The sequence below is a fragment of the Plecotus auritus genome (assembly GCF_963455305.1).
Source record: "Plecotus auritus genome assembly, chromosome: 8".
In the NCBI taxonomy this organism is placed as follows: domain Eukaryota; kingdom Metazoa; phylum Chordata; class Mammalia; order Chiroptera; family Vespertilionidae; genus Plecotus; species Plecotus auritus.
In genome coordinates, this window is record NC_137782.1 from 19,775,939 (window position 1) to 19,796,275 (window position 20,337).

At 51.0% G+C, this 20,337-nt stretch overlaps 1 protein-coding gene across 46 annotated transcripts in view; it reads left to right on the forward strand.

The window, feature by feature from the left end:
* The first annotated feature begins 245 nt into the window (after positions 1-245).
* Positions 246-20,337, forward strand: part of CELF4 (CUGBP Elav-like family member 4) — a 279,377-nt gene continuing 259,285 nt past the window's right edge. For 42 of the 46 annotated variants that reach the window (XM_080685451.1, XM_080685460.1, XM_080685458.1 and 39 more), the window contains exon 1: positions 318-903. In XM_080685451.1, coding sequence (XP_080541577.1) covers positions 618-903 — 286 coding nt within the window. In that variant the 5' untranslated portion in view covers positions 318-617. Of the gene's footprint in view, positions 904-20,337 lie in introns of all 46 variants that reach the window. The other 4 variants (XM_080685459.1, XM_080685468.1, XM_080685476.1 and 1 more) reach the window with 4 other exon arrangements.

Here is a 20,337-nt window from a genome sequence, read left to right on the forward strand (position 1 = left end):
GCCGCGCCGGAATCTCAGCGCCTCCCGAAGAGCCATGCGCCTGGCGCTATTTATAGCCGGGGGCTGTCCGGACCGTACCACCGCCGCTCGCCGGGGCCGCCGACGGGGGAGGCGCGCGGGGCGGCACCGCCCCAAGCCGCCCTGCTCCGGGCCGCCGCCCGCCGCCGCGCGGGAGTCCGCCCGCCCATAGCGCCCTCTCTGGGCCCCGTGTCCCCCTCCTTCTCCAGCGCACACTCGCCGCCCCCACCCCTGGTCTGACTGGGAACTTGAACCGGTCCAGCCTGTTTAAACGGAAAGGACAGAGATCCTGTCTGTTCAATGTAAAAAAGAAAAAAAATAAAAAAGAAGAAGAAAAAAAAATCAGATCAGACCGCCGAAAGAGAGAGAAGAGAGGAGAGGGAGGGAGAGAGAGCGGGGGGAGTGGGGAGAGAGCGCGCGAGCGCGAGCGAGCGAGAGAAGAGAGGAGAAAGAGAGCAGAGAGCGAGGTATAGAGCAACCGAGGGGGAGAGAACCCGAGTGTGTGTATGCGTGTGCGTGTGTGAGCGCGAGCGAGCTTGCGAGGGAGAGGAGCGAGAGAGTGCGAGCGAGAAAGAATAAAAGGAAAGAAGATTTTCTCTATGTATATAAAGATGGCCACGTTAGCAAACGGACAGGCTGACAACGCGAGCCTCAGTACCAACGGGCTCGGCAGCAGTCCGGGCAGCGCCGGGCACATGAACGGATTAAGCCACAGCCCGGGGAACCCGTCGACCATTCCCATGAAGGACCACGATGCCATCAAGCTGTTCATTGGGCAGATCCCCCGCAACCTGGATGAGAAGGACCTCAAGCCCCTCTTCGAGGAGTTCGGCAAGATCTACGAGCTTACGGTTCTGAAGGACAGGTTCACAGGCATGCACAAAGGTGAGTGCACCTTATCCTCCTAACTTTGCTGGGGAGGAGAGGGCGGGCGGGCTGGCCGGCCGGCCACGGACGAACCGGAGACGGCGCGAGAGGCAGCCTCGGGCGGACGCCGAGGAAGGAGGCGCTCGGGCAGCAGAGACCAGGACTGGGGTGCGTGGGGAGCTGTTTGCTGGGGCAAGGCTGGGTTTTGGGAAAAGAGCTGACAGAAGCGGTGCCGTAGGGAGAGCAACTGGAGCAGAAGAGGAAGAGAAAGAGAGAAGGTCGAGGAGGAATGGGGCTTGTATTTGGGGGTACGGCGACTTGAATGATTGGGATGGGGACAGCTGCACCGCCGAGCCCGGGACGCTGAGCGGCAGACTGGCAGGCGCGCAGCCGGTCAGGGACCGAGGGTGCTGTCCATCGCTGTGGTGCTGAAAATACTGAGAGGAGATTCGGTGGTCCCCGCTCAGGGCCAGAGTAGCAAGAGCGCAACCGTCTAAAAAGGAGGGAGGTGACAAATTCAGAGATATTTTTATTTCGCTACCAATTTAACAGTAAACTCTCCCTGTCGAGCTGTGTTTCTCAATAATCCGGTTGTGGTGTGAGTGGTGGGGGAGGGGGGTGGATATTTGAAGGAAGGAGGGACAAAACCTAAGATAAGAATTAGCAAGAAGCCAGCCATCCCCTGGGTGGTGTGAGGAGTCGGGGAAGCCTGGATGATCCCCCCTTCTCAGGAAAGTGGGGTTTTAGGGGAAAATCTGTGTGTGCAAGATATGCATTTTAAAGGGTGTAGCCTAATTATCCCAAACTCACCATGCAGAGAGGTTTATAGTACATTATTTCTCTCCCTTGAAGCAATCAATGCTAGTGAGTCCTTGGGGGAGGGGAGACAGAATAATCAAAGAATTAAAACCTAGCAACTTTTTAGGAAAGTGGTCATGGGAATTGTCTGCAGCCTGCCTGTTTTCTCCTTGTTTTATTATCTTTAAGGCAGAGCCCCAAATGTGTTCAGTTGTAGGATGTGTGTGGGTGGCTGGTGGGTGATGAAATTAGCCCAGTGCTCTGCTCCCTAACAGTAATGTATAGGGTGTGCAGCAGGGATTAATCGGGGCTGGAGCTGTGTGGGCAAGTTAAATGCTTTCTGAGAGAGACTGATTGTCAGGCAGAGAAGGACCACCGTTCTAAGGAAGTTGTAAGGGATGTGTATGGATGTTCTGTTTTTAATAAACAGTAGTGTGGAGAGCCACTGAAGATGCTGTGTTAGAGCTGGTGGTTTTAATGATGAAAACACACACATGCACATGCACACTCACACCCACCCGCACAGAGAGAGCAGCCTCATCCTTGGCCACAAATGGGCTATGAACAGAGCTGATCCTCCGGCACATTAGGTGCAGAGCGCAGAGCTGTCTGGCTCTCTAAGCAGCAGTGGTTTTCACTATCACAACCACCCTCCTTCTCCAGCCCTCCCTTCATCCGAATACTAGCACAGCTCCAAACTCTTCATAGTTGGAGTCCCAGAGAGCAGTTTTTATTGGCTTTAGCATCTTCCAGCTTGCCTGCTGAGGAGTAAATCTTAAAGTTAATGGCATGTTGAGCTGCACAAAACCACGGCAGAATGGAAATATACTAGGTTTGTTGGGGTGGGGTGAGGGAAGGGGCTGTAATGGAGAAAGAAACCAACCTTTATCCAATATGGAGAAAATGTTCAGAAGAGAAACTGCAAAGGTGGACTGGGGAGGCAGTGTTTGAAATAATATTTGTTTCCTTTCCGCCCTCCCCCAAGTCAACCATATCTTTGTAGTTTTTCCTTTTCCAATCAAGCTCCATAGAGACTAATCAATGTTTGTATCAAACCTTTGTTATTCTAATATGTCCCCAGATTTTAAAATAATAATAATGAAAATTAAAAAGCATAGGTAGGGAAATCCTTTACCCATCTTAATGATCAGTTCTTGTGACAATTTGAGATTTTAAAGTTAGAAAAATATCAGAACCCACTAGAGGCAAAAGACAGTTGTGAAGATCTGGGCTTCCTATGAGATCTGGGTTGGAGCACTTTATTTGATGCTTTATTTCAAATGAAGATAAACTTTAATAATATTTCTTGCTTTCTTCTCACGATCCCTCCTTGCTGGTATCATCACTGTTTCTGATGTTATTTGGACTCCCTTGTATTGTAGCAAAAAAGTAGAATTATCATCATTTACATCAGGAAGGTAGAGAAGGTTATGATACAGTTATATCGTGTGCATCATCTCATATATATATATATCTGGCCAGGATTCCTAGGACAAGCAAAACTTCATTTTTCTAAATAATTCTTCCCCTAAACTGACTCAGTCTGTGGCAGGCAGGCCCGTTGGCCCGGCATGCTGAGTACCTTGTTGTCGCAGCTCACCCTTCGGAGCCTGAGCATATATTTTTTCCTACGAAACTTCCTGCCTCTCCTTCACTTGGATTTTTATAGGCAGGGTTGGACCACAACATCCCAACAGTGCCTGAAAGCTTCGGGAGAGCTAAATAAATGAGACAGTTTCTGAGGTCTGTTTTATTCAGTCCTAGAAGAGTTTGAACTCCTCCTTCAGTGATACAGCCTGATTTATTAGCTAATCCTGATAAAATAAGCCTCCGGCCACCTTAAAAAAAATTACTCGCCTGCCATTGGTGATTAATTACTGTTAAGTCAAAAAGCATGATGAGGCTTGAAGAACAAGGGTTGCATTTGATTTCTAGATTTTCCCCAACTCTAAATTAACAACATGAGGTTCTCAGGATAGAAACATGCCTTTGTTAAGCCTGCTTTCAGGGCATATTTGTGGCTCTTTCTCTCCCCTTCTTGAATTTCTAACTTCTAATGAATCATACTGGGATGAAATTGAGGGACAACACAGGATAGTGGCCTCCAGTGTGGATGGCATATGTATGTTATTGGTTAAGAAAAAAAATAAAAAATAAATTAAATGCATGCGATTTCAGGTGGCTATCCATTTGTTGGCCACCTGCCATTTCAGGTAACTAAAGAAGGAAGGAGTTCTAAGGGTTAATGGAATACCTGCCATGTGTAGAGTGAACCTTAAAAGGCAATTACTCCAGTCAAATTGGGAGTCTGTGGAGGAGGGAGTGGGTGGGTGTTGTGGAGCAAACCCAGCCATATCAGAGAAAAGCTGTTGAGCTAGGGAGGCAGCACATAGCAGTTGTGGACTGGGGTAATTACTGTAAAGGTAAATTTACCCCCTGGAGACCAAAAAGCAATTGGGCAGGGGGAGATCTGGGTGCTAGACTGAGAGAGAAACCAGGAAAAAACCCAGGATTACAATTTGAAGAAACAACACCCGAAGAAGAAAACCCAGTGTAATGCAAACTCTCGTGGCTAATTCTGAGTCTTCTTTTTCCCCCATTAGAAGCACTTTGAGAAAGATTGTTTTTTCCATGCTCCAAAGAAAAAGACATTGTACTATCGATTGAAGAGGACAGAGGCAAACTCCCAGGGTAGCAGCAGAAGTGAGCTCAGGACTAACTTTGCCCCTTCCTATAGAATTGTTCTCCCTTGAAGAAGGGAACAGGTCACCCACTGGTCTAATTCTTCCCTTCTCTCGCTTTTTATTCATTTCTCTTCTTTTTATTTCCTGAAGAACAAATGGAGCCAGTGACTGAAAATAGATAAACACACACACACACACACACACACACACACACACAAATATCCATGACTGCTAACACACACAGCAGATCACGCATGAAGAAGCCCACAATCCATTCATAACTTTGGTCTTGTCAAACAGGATAAACGGCAGCAAAGACTGAGTTACTGGGAGACATAAAGACTAGTGCTCTCTGGGTAGCCATATTATAATGCGTTATCTTTGAAGTCATTTAAGTCTAATTTAAGTGGTATTTAGTATAATATTTATGAATTAATGTAATCTAAACATAGGCTGTCCCCAAAGGTTTAAGCAGCCTTTACTACTGAAATGTGCTTGTTCCTGGAGCCTGCAATGCATTTTAATCTAAACAGCCAAGTCCACATTATAGTCCCTCTAGTTAACCAGTTAGAACACATCTGTGGCCTGGGTAACCACTCTGCATTGAGGTCATCCTCCGCTGCAGGGAGGAAAATCTAGTCTACTGGCAGCCCCAGGGGCTCCCAACCCAGGAGCCACAGCAGCAGAAACTTTCGCCCCTCACACTTTCATACGACATCCAGAGGGAGGGTGGGAACAGAGTGATGGAACCCTCTGTGGACTGAGCTTTGGAGAGCATATCATTTTAAAATGTACTCATCACCAGATGCACAACCCCTCAGTTCAACGGTATCTGAGTAGGAAATGCCTGAAGCCCCATGATTTGGGGTGTTGCTGGGAAAAAGGGAAAGGGCAAGAGTTGTGATTATGTTTTGGTGATTTGTGACCATCTTCATAAAATTATGTCTTGTGTTTTCGTGTAAGATGTAGCAAGTCTCGGAACATTGAGCTTCCACCGCTTGACTTTGGCTGAGCTGGCTAGTTGTTTTCCTGAAATAGGTGAACTCAAGCCGGCGAGGCTCTGGTGTCCCTTCCAAAGGAGTCTAAGAGGCAGTGACGCCAAAGCATCCGCATGGGCATCAGCTCAATTAACATGAACTTTTTTAAAAAATTACTTTGAAAAATAAAAATTTATTTCTCTCCAGGGAGACTGGTAGAACAGCTGGGCACACACCCATAGTTGTTAAAAGAAAGATGTGCCTTGTGAGAAAGAGATATGGAAAATGGGATAGCTGTGATGAAAAAAGAAGACAAATGTTTTTTTAAACAAAAAAACACAAGCTTCATTAAAGAAAATAAGCAATGGCAATCGTTAAAAAGCTAAAGTAAAGCAAACCAAACAGCTCCATAAAAAAAACCTTCAAATTCCAGGTGTTGATAAGTATCCTATTTGGGAGCAAAGAAAAAAGTATTGGGAAATGATTCCTTTATTTAAGAGACTAGTGGTTATTTGCTGCTTGTGCACAATTTCATTTATCTTTTAAACAGACTTCCTCAGAATCAACACACAGAGATAAATTAATATGCACATTTGCACGTATCTGCACCCATGTGCAAGCATGACTAAGCGCATCCCACACATATGGGAACCAGGGCTGGTCTAGATTTCACTGCAGTTCAACAGGGAGATGTTAACCATCTTCCTCCCCCTGCTCAGCTTTAATGGGAATTCTAGATTAGGTTGAAAGAACCCCCATGGCACACTTTCACTGTCTCCACCTGCTCCAGTTGGCTGGATGTCGTGGCTTCTCAAACACAAGATGAAACAAAACAAAAAGAAAAGCTTTTCTTGAGTGAAGTCATAGTGTGAAAAAACCCAAAGGAAAACAATTACAAAAATGCATGCCATAGATATGCCCCCAACACAAGCATGTTGTTAAGTTATCAGAGTGCTTTCAAAGAGCTGGTTTCCAGGGGCATTCTTGATGCCCAGTGATCTCTCCATATTCCAGCAATTGGCCACCACTGTCACTATTATTAGCATCATCATCCTCATTACTATAATTTATGTATCAGGATGGGAGAGGGGCTTCTGAGTGAGCCTTGGAAGCTCTCCTTGGTTGAGAGCCAGTCTTACTTGCTTCAGATAGATTGGGGGAAAACACTACACCACTCACACCTTCCATGTCATCAGAGGGTGGTCATTTTCCAAACTGACCCAGGAAAGACCTCACTAAACAGAACTTGGGGTAGGCAGGCTGTAGAAGAGAGGGAGATGCAACAGAGAATGAGGCCCAACATCGTGAGCAAAAAAAAGGAAAACTGAGAGTTCTGAGAGTTGTAGGGCCAAAATGCCAGCTGGAAGCTGGGAGCGCTGGTTGACAGTGGCTAGAACTGCAGCAGCTTCCGAACTTGGAAGGGAAATCCCATGTGACATGTGAAGAGAAGAGTGAGGGAGTGTGAAACTGTGTGTTTCTGTGGGAACTGGAGGACTAAGGGAGGGAGGATGCTGCAGCCTGTGTGGGTGTGTGTTTGTGTGAGTGTGTGTGTGTGTGTGTGTGTGTGTGTGTGTGTGTGTGTGTGTGTAGAGGAGAGATGACAAATGTAAGTGGCACAGAGATAATGTTAGGGGTAATTTCATCCTGAAGGCTATGTGCATGATCAGGAAGGTGGTTGATGGAGAAAAGGAGAAGATCTGGGGACAGTGATGCTGTCCTTGTGATTCTGTACTGGCTCCACATCAGCACGGGTGGCTTGGATTTGTCAATGATCTAAGTTTCAACGTGGAGGCACACTCTTGTTTATCTGATATCCCCACCTAGAAGTCCAAATATGGGAGAGGGTTCCATCTCCCCCAACCCCTCACCCTTTGCAGGCTTGCTTGCTCACCTATTGACTCATTTTAGAACTGACCTTCCATCCAGGATCTGAACGGCAAGCCACTGAACCCAGCTCTCTGCAGAGATAACTCTCTCCACCCACTGCATTCCCTTCCCCACCAGCTTCCCCTTGACATCCCAGTCCTACTTTTCTCTTGCAGTGTTTTCACACACACACACACACACACACACACACACACCTTGGCCAAGTTGATCAAGCTGAGTCCTCCATGCAGAATGCTGCATTTCCCCTAAAGGCATGCAGGTGTGGCAGGGATCTGGCTGCCCATCTTTTGGACTCTCTACAAGAAAAGCTCATCCCTCCCCCCTTTACTTTTGCCTTCTCTACAGGTCTTTAAATACACAGACTCTCCAAGAATCACAGAAAGCATCCAATCCTACCCAAATAACCTAAGGAAGGAGAACAGAGCCCCCCAGCTTAGTTGTAGCCCTTTTATCATTATCCTGCATCTCCCTTTTTTCCTTCTTCTTGCTATTTAAAGTGCCCTCACAAACCCCAGAGTGAGAACTAAAGAGGAACGTCCATGTTCCACTTGGCAACATAGGGGTGCAGTTAAAGATGCCAGGGCAGAGAGACAATGATGGGGCAGAAGCGGTGGCAAAGGAATTTCCTGACTTTATGTGCTTGCCCTAAGGGCATCTTCCTTCTCTGCTCATCCAGCTTCCAGTGGCCCTGGATGGGTATAAAGCCAGAGCCGCAGCCCTGCCCACAGAGACTAGCAAGGCAGCCAGGTGGGCAGGCCCCGGGTAATTGTCCTCCTTTCTGGGTCCCTCTGTGAGTAGAAGGGGATGTTTTCAGGGCCATGCATTCACAGGGCTTCTCCCCTGCCCCTTGCTCCACATTTGGCTTCTCTTATTCGCCCCTGTGTCTCCCTTCCAGCTGAGCTGAGGAATACTCACAGACGGAGCGATTCCCAGCAGCTCAGCCTGGGAACACATCCTACGTGGCCATCTGCAAGATGTAAATAAATGAATGCCCTCATGGAGACAGATGTAGTTCTGGGTCCCTGAGGATGGGACAGCCAAAAATAGTGATCAAAGCTCAGGGGGGGAAATTGATAATGAGCTGGCCTCCAACAAGAGTTTAAATGTTCTGAAAACCACTTCTGGACAGCGACTCACCTGATGTGATGTTACTTTATTGCAATGCACTCGGCTTTAATTAATTATCACCTTGGTTAAGAGCATCTCCAGATCAAAGGTTTCTAGATACTTAACAGATCTTACTAACAAAGCCCCCATGCATTAGGCTATCCCACAGCTCTCCGGCCAGGCAAACAAGCTTTCTTTCCTCTCTCTAAGCTGCTAGTGTCCTCTTTGCTGAAGACAAGCAATTCTTTCTGCATAGCTGCTCTGTCCTAGGATGGAGATTGTGATGGGGTGTTGTCTGCTGAGGGCAAGGGGCTGCTGTCCAGCAGCTGTTTCTAAAATTGCACAATTGAGACTTGGTTCACCTTCAAATCTGGCTGGCTGACATGGGGAGGGCTGACAAAAGAAAAAAGCGTTCATGGAAATGCAAAAGGTGTGTGCGTATTTGTGTGTGTGTGTGTGTGTGTGTGTGTGTGTGTATGTATGCGTGCGCGCACACACACGTGCCCCAGCACCAATGTGCACAGCCACATAAATATTACGGGATCGATACATTTCACATCCACTGCCTACACCTCTTAACTTCTCCCTCCTGTCTCTTGAGCACCTGTGCTACCATCGTATTTCATTCTGAGAAATGCTTGCAGCTGAAGCGTGCATAGATGATGCTGTATTGAACCAAGCCATTGTTTGGATTCAGTGGGGGAGTCTGAGTGCCCATTGAAGGATGGTCCTTTCTGGGGTAGGAGGTGCCTAAAGAATCTACTTCTTAAGATACGATAGGAACCTCACTCTCCAGAGTCCCCAAAACCTACAACTGACAGGTGACTTACTTGAAAGCAACCCTTGCAGTCATTCTAGGCAGATTTGAATGCCATACGTGGCTGTTTGTTCATTATTCTAATTTAATGATGCAGTCACACCTAATTAATCCATGTCTGGTTTATTCATACACTATGTCTGAGGATCCAAAAGATCTCTCTAGCCAGCCGGCTTCCCTTTACAAGGCCGAGTGCAGAATCTCCCCTGACAAGTGAGTATGTCTGTCACGTGTCTGGGTCCAAACAGGAATGGATCACTGTAGACCAATCTGGTAGAGGCACTGTCCCTGAAACCACTGTTCACACAGGTAGGGGTGACAGTAATCACAGGTGTGCCTCTATCCATGAGATCTGTGTGCCTGTGCAACACACACATGAACACAGGAAGTGTGCATTCTCCCACAGACCCCTCCTAATAGGCAGTGGGCCACACCCCCATGTGTAATAAGGGGCAAAGCCTGTGGAGTGGCCAGCATTCCCACGACTGGGAGTCTCAGTGCGGAAGGTTGAGAGGTTGAGGTGAGTCGACCTCCCTTCTCGTGGAGCTGGATTCAGTGCTGCCACTGCACAGAGAAAGTGACTGAGGCTGGGAGCAGCCTGCCCCCCGGAGCCAAGTCTGCAGCATGGCCTTCAGCGCACCACCCCATGGCTACTCTGGCCACACTGCCCCAGTGAGTCCTGTCTCTTGCCTGGCAGGTACATTGAGAGAACGAAGCATCAACCTAATAATATCCTTATAAAGCCAAGCCTCCTGCGCAAGTCCTAGGAGACAAGAGGCATCTAAAGATCAAACAGTACATCACAGTGTATTTGTAGGAACTCTCTGATTCTGCTACCTCCCGATAATGCTCTAATTGACTATTTGATCAGCTCGAAAAGGGCCGTGTTCAAGACAGGCTCACACCAGGCATTCATACACACCCATACACATGTCCACACGTCCACACACACACCCACTCACCACACAAGCACTTGCACACAGACTGTCTCTTGCACACGCCACTACAGCCCAGACTAGCTCAACCAGCCAGGATAGATTTTTACAGGAGATGCTTGAAGGTGAGTGAGAAGCACACACCTAAGGCTGTACCTGCCCTTCCAGTAATGGGCTTATCAATACCTCTTAAAGAAATGTGACAGCCGAGCCAGTGTGATTCAGTTGTGTGGACAAAGGTCGGCATATAGATATCCATTATTAATAATATCAATATCTTGGTTGACCAATATAACCAGAAACTGTATCATGTCGCTGCTGATGGGTGAGGCCGGGAGGACTCCGCGGCAACGGCAGGAAATGATGCCCATGTAAAATTAATCATATTGACTGGTTCTAAGAATACACGGAGAGGCGAAGATGTTGGGAGTGCTCGCCGTGGTGGGAGAGGGGGACCTGGTTCCCAGAGGCCTCATGGTCTTGAGCTCCTGGAAGGGGACCAGGGGAATGCAGGCATCCCTGGGTGACTGATGAGAACAGTCTTCCTCATCTGGCCTCTGCGTGCCAGTGGGGTGAGGTAGAGGAGAGGTGTTCTCTGAACAGGAAAAGAAAGAAATAGGATCCCCTACCCATTATCCCCCCCACGTATCCATATCTTTCTCTCAAATCAATACTTGGCTTGGCTTGGTCTCATCAGATGAGGCCCAGAGAGCATCCTTGCGCCCGCTGTGTGACAAGGTCTGTCTCCAAGGGGGTGGCATAAGCCTGAAGCAACATCCTTAGTTATGCGGTGGGATATTGGCCCCGGGAGATGCCAGTGTGCACTCTGAAACTTAGGGGTCCAGGAGAAGTAGCATCTCATCAGATCAATCACCATGATTGGGTTCTTGGGACAAGACTCAGGGCCCTGCCCCATCATCACTGCTGATGGGAGCAGGAATATTCTGCACGTCAGAGAGCTGTTGCTCCCTGAGGCTCACCTCCAGTCACAGTGAGCGGGAAGGAAAGGGAAGGCCATGTGTCCTTGTCCTTGGAATTCCCTCCAGGCATGCCCCTTGGTTTCCAGAGCCTCAGCTCCAGAGGTTCCTGGCCCTATTTGGCAGCCCTGGGCAACACCTGGCAGGCTATCCTGAGAGGGGAGAGGAAAGGAGAGAATCCCCATGGCTGGGTGCTTACTCAGAAAGTGAGAGAAGGAGCAGGGCTGGCAGGGGAAGCCCAGTGAGTGTTTGAATGCTTCCTTTTCCAGGTCCCATGGTGGGGGGATGACGGATGATAGGAGAGAGGCTGGTCAGGGCAGAGGAGGTGCCTCTGACTGTGAAGGAGGGTGAGGAAATGGTGCCTCTGCTGGGATGTGAGATGGGGCTTCTCAGGGCTGGGTGCTCCCCTTCCCATAGGGAGCACTTAGGCTCAGTAAACGGGCCATGCCTGGTCCTTCCTTAACCCCATCTACCTCCTCCTTCCCCCTCCCCAGGGCTCCCAGGGGATGAGCTTGTCCTTTTACTTTATGCACACTCAGGCCCACCAGGTGCTTACACCCAGTGTCTTGGCCAAGCTCTGCTCCCTCCACAGTGACAAAGGCCCAGTCTTCCTAGCTGAGCCCCAGTCCCTGCGGCCACTGGGACAGTTCACAGATCCTAGCTTCTAAAAGGGCACAGGCTCAGCATGGCAATAGTGGGCCCAGGCCACTCTCCCTCCAGTGCCATGTTCCCTCCTCGGCCCCCAGTCTGGGTCTAAGGAGTCCTAGGAGAACAGCCCGGAAGCCAGGCCTCTCCTCTAGACCTTCTCCTACCTTGAGGAGGGGCCCCCAAACTGTGAGTGTGGGAGGGCTCCCCTCTCTTCCAGTGGTCGCCTGCCCTCTGACGGTGAGAGGGGGAACTTCCTGCACTCAAGCAAGGACCCCTCATGCCCACAGCAGGACTCAGAGGCTAGGCGTCCAGGAGCTGCAGACCAAACCTCTCTCCCGCACCCCTGCACCCCTAAGGACCAGGGCGGATCACTCCTCTTTTGCATGGGAGCCCCCTGCTTGAGTGGGCAGCATGGGACCCTGCGCCCCATCCCTCACTCAACAAGTCAGGCCCGAGCCTGGGCCGCCAGCAGAGACCGACAAAACAAGAGATGAGAGTCAGAAAATCCAGACAGTATTGTAGTTTCAGTACAAACGTCAGTTTCGTTTCATTTCAAAAATGAATAACCAGTTTATGGCTTAGGGTGCATTTTAATTCTTACTTCCATATGTTGGGGCTCCAGACTCTTCCATACCTACAATCCTGTGCCTGAGGACCAACCAATGAGTGACCATGGGCACACCCACCACCCGGGTGTGGTGCAGGCCCCAGTACAGCAACCTAAATCCAGCCGGTCCTCAGAGCGGGAGGCACGGAGCAGAAGAGCCATCACTGGCTTATTACCAGGCTTCATTTTCCCTTCCAATTAAAAAATTTTTAATTAAAACATAAGACCTTTCTCTTTACTCTCATCTTATTTCAATAAGTAAAGTATTAGATTTGTTTTACAGTGAGATCTGTTGTAATCGTGTTGGGCCAGTTTGGAAATCCACTGGAATGAAGAGTCAAGAGTGAGGCCTGGGATGAGGCAGCTGAGTCAGTCCGCAGAGAGAGGGGAGAAGCACACATTTCAGGGGTGTCTCCACGCAGGGAAAGCAAGCCCTGAGGCTGCAGTGAGTGACCACGGGCAGACCAGGTCACACGGGCTGACTGGGAGGGGAGCCAACGGAGCAGGGCCCAGGCCACACGCACCCACACACACGAGAGAGAGAGAGAGAGAGAGAGAGAGAGAGAGAGAGAGAGAGAGAGAGAGACTCCAAGGCCTCGGTTGGTTTCTCCCTTGTTTCTCAAGTTTCTCAGCAAAACATTAACTCAAAACGTCTGACCTGTCTCAGCTGAGCCATTGCTTACAAGCCTGGTCCCCAGCAGAGGCCACCCAGCAGGGAGGAGAGTGTCCCCAAGGCTGGCAGAGGCAGGAGGAGGAGCTGCTGAGGCAAGGGCTGCAGCATCATCAACCCAACTGCAGTCGGTGGGACATCCTCCCCACCATCCCTGCTTGGGGAGCAGGGCCCCATGCTCACCCCGTGGGGCAGGGGCAGGTTTCTGCAAAACAGAGAATGTGGGGCATTATAGTTTGGTGGGGGAGACGCACCAAGCCCCATTCTGGGGAGCCTTGGGTCTAACAGGACAGAGAAGGACCTCAAGGAGTCCCAGATTCTTGTGCAGCTCAGGTACTTGAGGGTCAAGCTCTCTCCTCAAAAGGTGGGGACCCACCCTCACCACCATGAAATAACTGGCTCTGACAGGGGCCAGCAAACCCACAAATATAAGCCTGTTCAATGCAGATGTCCTCTGCGGGGAGGGAAGGAGCCCCCAAACCAGAGTAATCACAGAGGGACACAGGCTCCCGGGTAAGGCAGCGGGGAGGAAGGCAGAGCTGCCCATGGGGACAGGCAGAGCAGGGAGGCTGGAGTGCCGAAGAGCAGGTTGTTTTGTTTCGTTTCATTCCATTACGTTTTGTTTTTGTCCCACTGCAGTGAAGTCTTACTCTCAGGCTGGTGGACAAAGGACTTTCTCCCTTTGAATAAATGTCTGCCCAGCACCAGTCTGGCTGGGGGAGAAGAGGTGGGGGTCAGGGGTAGGTGGATGGGTGCAGATGTGGGACACACGTGGAGCCTGCAAGGGCTGTCCTCATCTGCTTCAGGGCTGCAGTGTCCTTCACATGTCACAACTGCAGCCCACTTGGGCTGAGAAATTACTCAAAGAATATTTAAACTCGGTCCCAGGTTCTCTGTCACCGAGGCAGGCATCCATATTGCCCCCACAGGCTCACTCAGCGGAATGTCCCAAGCGATAAACTAGGGAGTTCTGCAGGTTAGATTCCCCATTCCCTCCACCCTTCCTCTGTGTCTGCCCCAGCTCAGGAGTGTCTGGAAGCAGCCTGGCAGTGGGACTGAAGAGGGGACAGTGTTTCCTGGGGTGACACGGGTCTTACAGCTGGAGGGATCTGGTAGATCCTAGGAAGCACTGCTCCCAATGTGGACAGCAAGGGTGCCAGGCCCCTGGACGGCCCATGTGCTGCAAGGGAGCAATGGGGGTGCCTTGCCGGTCTCTGGTAGAGAAACCCAGCCCAGAGGAACTGGGAAGCCGCTGATTTGGGGGGGCCACGAACACAGGATTATTTGTGGCTGACTCTCTAGAGGAAGGATCACCCCTCTTCTGGGCCTTTCATAGAGCTTGGCCCCTGGAATCTTCCTGAACCCCAGGATTTCCCCAGGGAGAAGCAGAGCTGGGCTGTGGAGCAGCTGGAGTGACTGCACCGCTCCCCTCCCTGCAGGGACACGGGGGTCAGTGACGTGGCCTTCCCATGCCCTCCTGCTCACTCATCCACCTCCTCTCCTCCCACCATCCTCAGGCCCCAAACCCCAAGCCCCAGTGCCCTCAGGCCTCCCAGCCTTCCTAGGACAACGGTCCCCACCACAAAGTGACCTCCTTTTGCTTTCCTTTTAAGTCCTGCCCCTTGCTGATCTGACAAATCAAACTGGGCAGATGTGTCCCTGGCGGCTAATGGACATTAATGTGTTACCGTTTCTGGCGACACGTGCCTCGTACCGGGATCTTTTAGAGCCCGGGCTGTAACCTGAAGAGACCTCTCTAATAGGGGAATGTCCAGCACAGCGAGGCCGGAGGGAGACGCTGGGAGGCCTCTGGCTACTCAGAGGGGCATGGCCTGGCCTAAATCTGTGCCACTGCAGACACGAACCCCACCTCCCAACCTGCCGGGCAAGAGGAACCCAGGCAGCTGAGGGCTGCTCACCCTGCCCATCTCCCAGCAGGGCCAGCACACCCCGCGGCTGCTGTGCCAAAGGTCTAATCAAATATTAAACACGGTCAGTAAACTTAAGCCAGCGTCCTATCTGGAACGCCAAGTCCCTTCCCCCAGAGCAGCCCAGTGCAGGGGACATTTCCAGCTCCGCTTTGCCTGGGTGTGGGGTAGGGGCTTCTTGGTTCATGCCCCACTGTGAGCAGGAAAAGGGGAGACAGATAGGGACCATGGCAGGGAGGGAGGCTCCCGTTCTATTATTCATTTCCTCTGATTTTTATCTAATCTCTCTTGATTGTCTTGGTGAAACTTAATAGACAAAGTGAATTTTTATTACATCATCAATATAATCTCTAGCTAATCAGCAGACACGGGGCCACCGCAAGCCCTATAGCTCCTCATCTGGCTTCATAAATAGTGGGAACAATCACTGCCGAGTGCATGCGATCTCCCACCTCCTTCCGAGAGGCTCCCCCTGCTGCTCCCCCTCCCCAGACCTATTCTTAGGAGTTCTGCCCTCCCCCCCTCAGCCCCCCCTCCCTGCCCTGTGGGCCCCGTTGCCAGTTCATAGAGAGATCTTCCCCATTCGCACATATTTTTAGTTTTCTCCCTCCCAGCTTCAGCTGTTAAAATCACAAATCTGGGGCTTGTGTTTCGAATGCCAAAATAGCCTAATGTTGACTGATTTTTATTCTGCTTCTCTCTGTGCTCGGAATATGGTATGTCATGAGATATTACCTAATTCTGTGGATCACAGTGCATACTATACACCACGTTATGTATCCAATTAAGTGACGTTATAGTTCATACCTAAATAAGCTATGAACCAAGGTGTTTTGGTCATTCAAAGTCAAACCATGTGTCTGATATACTGTACCCCAGATGTTATTTGTATGTTCATTTATATTATAGTGTGCCTTCCATTTATATAGCATGTTACTCTGTAAAGTACTTCTTGTATAGTACCCCTTTTATCCCTATTGCAACCTGGTAGAGTTGATGGCTTTTTTGTAAAGAAAAATGGAGAAAGGATCATGAAGGAAAATTACAACCTGGTCAAATCCTGCCAGGATACAAGAGAGCAGCTCCAGCTCAGAATGGGCACCGAGAGCCAGGGAAGGAGCCTGGGCGAGCCAAGGGCCAGAGGCCTGGCTGCTCACCAGACACGCCAATTCCTGGCGGGGCCTGCTGGGCAGCCCCGGGCCAAGGGGCACCCATCATTTAAGAAACGGTTTGTTTGGAAGTTTTCCCCCACAAACCTGTGCAAAGTTAAATGTGAAACTGAGTGCACCCTCTTGCAAGACATCTCTGTGGGGGCTGGACCGATTCAGGACAGCAAGGCTGCCTTCTCCCCACTGCGGGGCCTGGGCCACACTGCTCTGCATTGGCTTGAATTTGGGGAAACCAACTGGTAAACACTATTTAGAGCCACGTGCTAGAAATAAAGTGGGTGATGAGGCTGAGGAATCTGTTTTGTGCGTCCACACCCTGGACCATTAGGGGAAGGAGGGACTGCTTCCTACAGGCAGGTCAGAGTGGCTCTGGGAGTGGCCGGCCACCCTTTGCGAGTCTCTCTTCCAATGCTGTGCTAAGGGCCTATTCTATGCATCTGTTTAGTGGATTGTCCAGGGACCGTGAGGGCGCTTCTCCAGTTTGGGCCTGACAGTTCAAGGAGGCCCAGGTCCTCACAGGGGCCCCCAGAGCAGGCAGTGTTTAGCACTCAGCACAGAGGCAGCTGGGGCACAGGGGATGTCCTGCACCCAAGAGCTGGGATCCGGGTCCTTGCCCCACCCTGCCGCCCCACTCAGTCTCACCTTTCTCCTCTCTCACATCCCTACAGTGACATCTGCTCATCCCACCTCTTAGAGTCACCGTGAGGAGGCAGTGAGCTGAGAGGAGGGAAAACATGGTACAAAAGTGAAACTTTCCAGGGTCATCATCATGTATTAAGTGCCAGCACCCCCATCAGACCACAGGGAGCGCTAACAGTCCTGCTCATGCAGAAATCAGACCAACTGGATGACATCAGGCTCAGGGTGCACTGGAGGAAATATTGACAAAGCACCTACTACCCGGCACACACAGGGCCTTCCCTGTCCTCTATCTCATCAAGCCCTCGTGACAAAACTGTGACAGAGATGTCCCTGAGTGCCTCTGAATACCATGGGGATGGTGCTCTGGGAGCAGTAACTCGATGAGGGTTATGTGCTAGGGAGACACAGTGCCAGAATTTGCACCCCAATTTGTCAAATTCTCAAGCCTGCCACATTTCCGTGACTGCGGTTCCCTTTTGGGGAGTGAATGAAAAGATTGTCTCGTCCACCTCCTTCATTCTACAGACGGGGACACCAAAACCCTGCAGCCTCACAGGCTAATGTTTCCTTAAATCAGTCCACTCTGTCTTTTATGAAGGCTCTGAAAACATGTACACGCACGCATGCACATGCCAGACACACAGATAACACACAGACACACCCACATACTGACATACAGGGACACACTCAAATAAACACACACTCAGACATGCATAGGAGCACATGCAAATATGGACACTCATACAGATACCCATGTACACAAGCACACACACTCAAAAATACAGATACACACAGACAGTGTATAGACACATAGTCCCTACAGACACACATAGAGACACACACACACACTCGCACACCACTTCTTAACAGGCGTAAATAACCACAAGGCCACAGGCACAAGTAAGGCACATGACTCTTTTAGAAGGAGAGATCAACCCAGCTGCTTTAACAGGAGAAAGGGATGACAAGGGCTGAGCTTGGAGGCAGGGAGGGGCACAGTGGGTCCCTAATGCACCTTTCAGCCCTAGGCTGAAGGCCAAAAGTCCTCTTGCTCACACTGGTGTGGCCCAGGGGCCTCATAAAGGCCAAGGCCAAATCCTCACTAGAAATAAACAAAACAAAAAAAAACAGAAGGTGTTTGCCGAGAACGCTCCCTTCTGCGTCAACCCACAGGATCCTGGCCAAATTTCTGCTCATCCGACCAAAACCAAAAGCAGGTCCTGAAGAAATTTTGGCAGGCCTCCCAGGGGCCACTCGGTCCCACGCATTGGCTATGGACAGGTCCCTTCTAGGTCAAGCCAAGGCTGTGAGCAGACAAGGCACCTCCAGAAAAGATGATTGGGAGTGGGGAGAGGAGGGTTGTAGATTTACAGTCAGAGTCTGTCCTGGAGGCCAGCGTAGGCTCCGGCTGCCCCACTCTGTGGCTGAGTGAGGGAGGATGTCTGTGCACACCGAGCCCTCTGCTGTCCGCCCAAGCCTGCCCCCAGCCAGCCTGTAGGCTCCTATTGTCTGTAGGCTCCTGTTGTCTGTGGGATTACATTTGATTTGGGCTTGGCAGAGAAAGTGGCCCTATCCTTGTGTATTAAGGGACTACACACACACACACACACACACACAGAGAGAGAGAGAGAGAGAGAGAGAGAGAGAGAGAGAGAGAGAGAGAGAGAGCTAAGTGTTAGCAACAGCAAGGAGCTCATCAGAAAACAGGAAACTTATGGTTTTCTTTTTTTGGACTAAAATCCTGGGGACCTGGAAACTAGTTCACTGAGTTTCCACCATCTGAAGACAGAGCAGATCATTCAGAAGTTGAGGCTTTGGGGGAAATGGGGCAGGCCTGCTTTGTCATGCATGCATTTCAGCCATGAGTGCTGGACAGGAGATGCTCTGGGGTGCCATTGGATGTGTGCATGTGATGCTTTTCGCATGAACATGTTGTTCTGGTGGGCCGTGAGGGGTGAGGCTTCGTGGGCACCTCTGCTCTGTGGCAGAGAGAGGGCCGTGCATGACCGTGGTGTGGCTATGCGTCTGGCACGTGGTGCATGGATGATGTCTCCTGTGTCCTCTCCGTCTCTGGTGTGTGTGCATGAGTGGGTTGGCGTGGGGGTCACATGTGTCAGCTGCAGGAGAGCTGTGTTTCTACCGGTTCCGGACAGGGCAGGGAGGATGCAGACAGGGCTCTCTGTTTCCCTGCGGTTTCAAAGCTCCCTCACCGGGACTTGCTGTCCTGGTGAGCCCCACCCTTTCTCTCAGACCAGGGGCATCTCATGCCAGTTTCCTAAGGCTCTGGGTATAAGCAGAGATCCAGGACCCACCCGGAGCCCCTCCCCACAGCTTCCCTGAGAACAGTGTGTGTGTGTGTGTGTGTGTGTGTGTGTGTGTGTGTGTGTGTAGTGTGTGTGTACACGTGCACGCACACCACTTCCATGTGAGCACACAGAAATCTCAGCTGGTGAGGCAGGGCGAGGGATGGGCGGATGTGTGTGCTCAGACGTGCCGAGCGTGGGCAGCCATGTGGGAGCTGCCACGGGCTCCGGTGGGCCAGTTTTTAAGTGACAGATTGTGTGTACATCTATGATGAGATTTTCCACCAAGTGCTTGTACAAAACAGCAGAGAAAATGGGCACGACTCCCTGAGTGGGCACTCCCACAGTTCTCTGCCCATGTGTGTGAGCGTGGGTCTTTCTTAGGGGTCTCTGGCCAGGGTGTGGAGAGGATGTGGAAAGGTCTGTGGGAAGGAAGGGTCCTGCACCCGTGTGGCTGGGGGCAGCCTGACTGAGTGGGACACTAAGTAAGACGGTGTCCTCCCGACACCTCGCCGCTTTCCAAGACGCATGGCTGGGCCATCTGTGGCATGTTCTCACATGCTGCCCACAGATTCCCCTGGGAGACTGGAAGAAGGGGGATCAGGGCTCCTCAACACCCCAGAAAGTTGCCCTGAACACCCAGCTCCCCTAGGAGACAACGAAAGTGCCGAGTGGGGTGTGTGTGTGTGTGTGTGTGTGTGTGTGTGAGAGAGAGAGAAAGAGAGAGAGAGAGACAGACAGACAGAGAGAGAGAGAGAGACAGAGACAGAGACAGAGACAAGGAGCTGGGAACGGCGGCTATGGGAAGAGAGAGCCCCCTCCCCACTGCCTCCATCTGGGTGGGAGCAGATGGTGCTCACACCTGACCAGCAAGGCCAGAGGCTGCTCTGGGAAGCAGTGTGTCCTGAGGAAGGACAGTGCAAAGGAGTGCCCCCAGGAAATGCTCTCTGGCTGAATGCAACTCTGCCCGCCCAGATCTGTCCTCTGTCCAGGCTCACAGAGCCCCTGAGCCCAGCCTGCACACCTAGCTACAGGTATCCTGTGCCTTTGCCTCCTCTCTGGGCCACTGGGAGGCTGGCTGGCCCAGTTCTTGGGCGTAGACGCAAAGGGCAGGCCCTCTCTCAGCCTGGCCCCAGCATGCGCTCACTGTGCTCCTTGGTGGCGGTAGGAGGAAGGCCAGTCCCACCTGCCCCCAGGGGCCCTGGGCCTCAGGCACAGATCTAGCAGTGACCTTCACTCACCTGGAGGGCTCTGCTGAGCTGCCCCCCTTCCTCGCAAGGTCAGAGACCCAGGGTTGTCATGT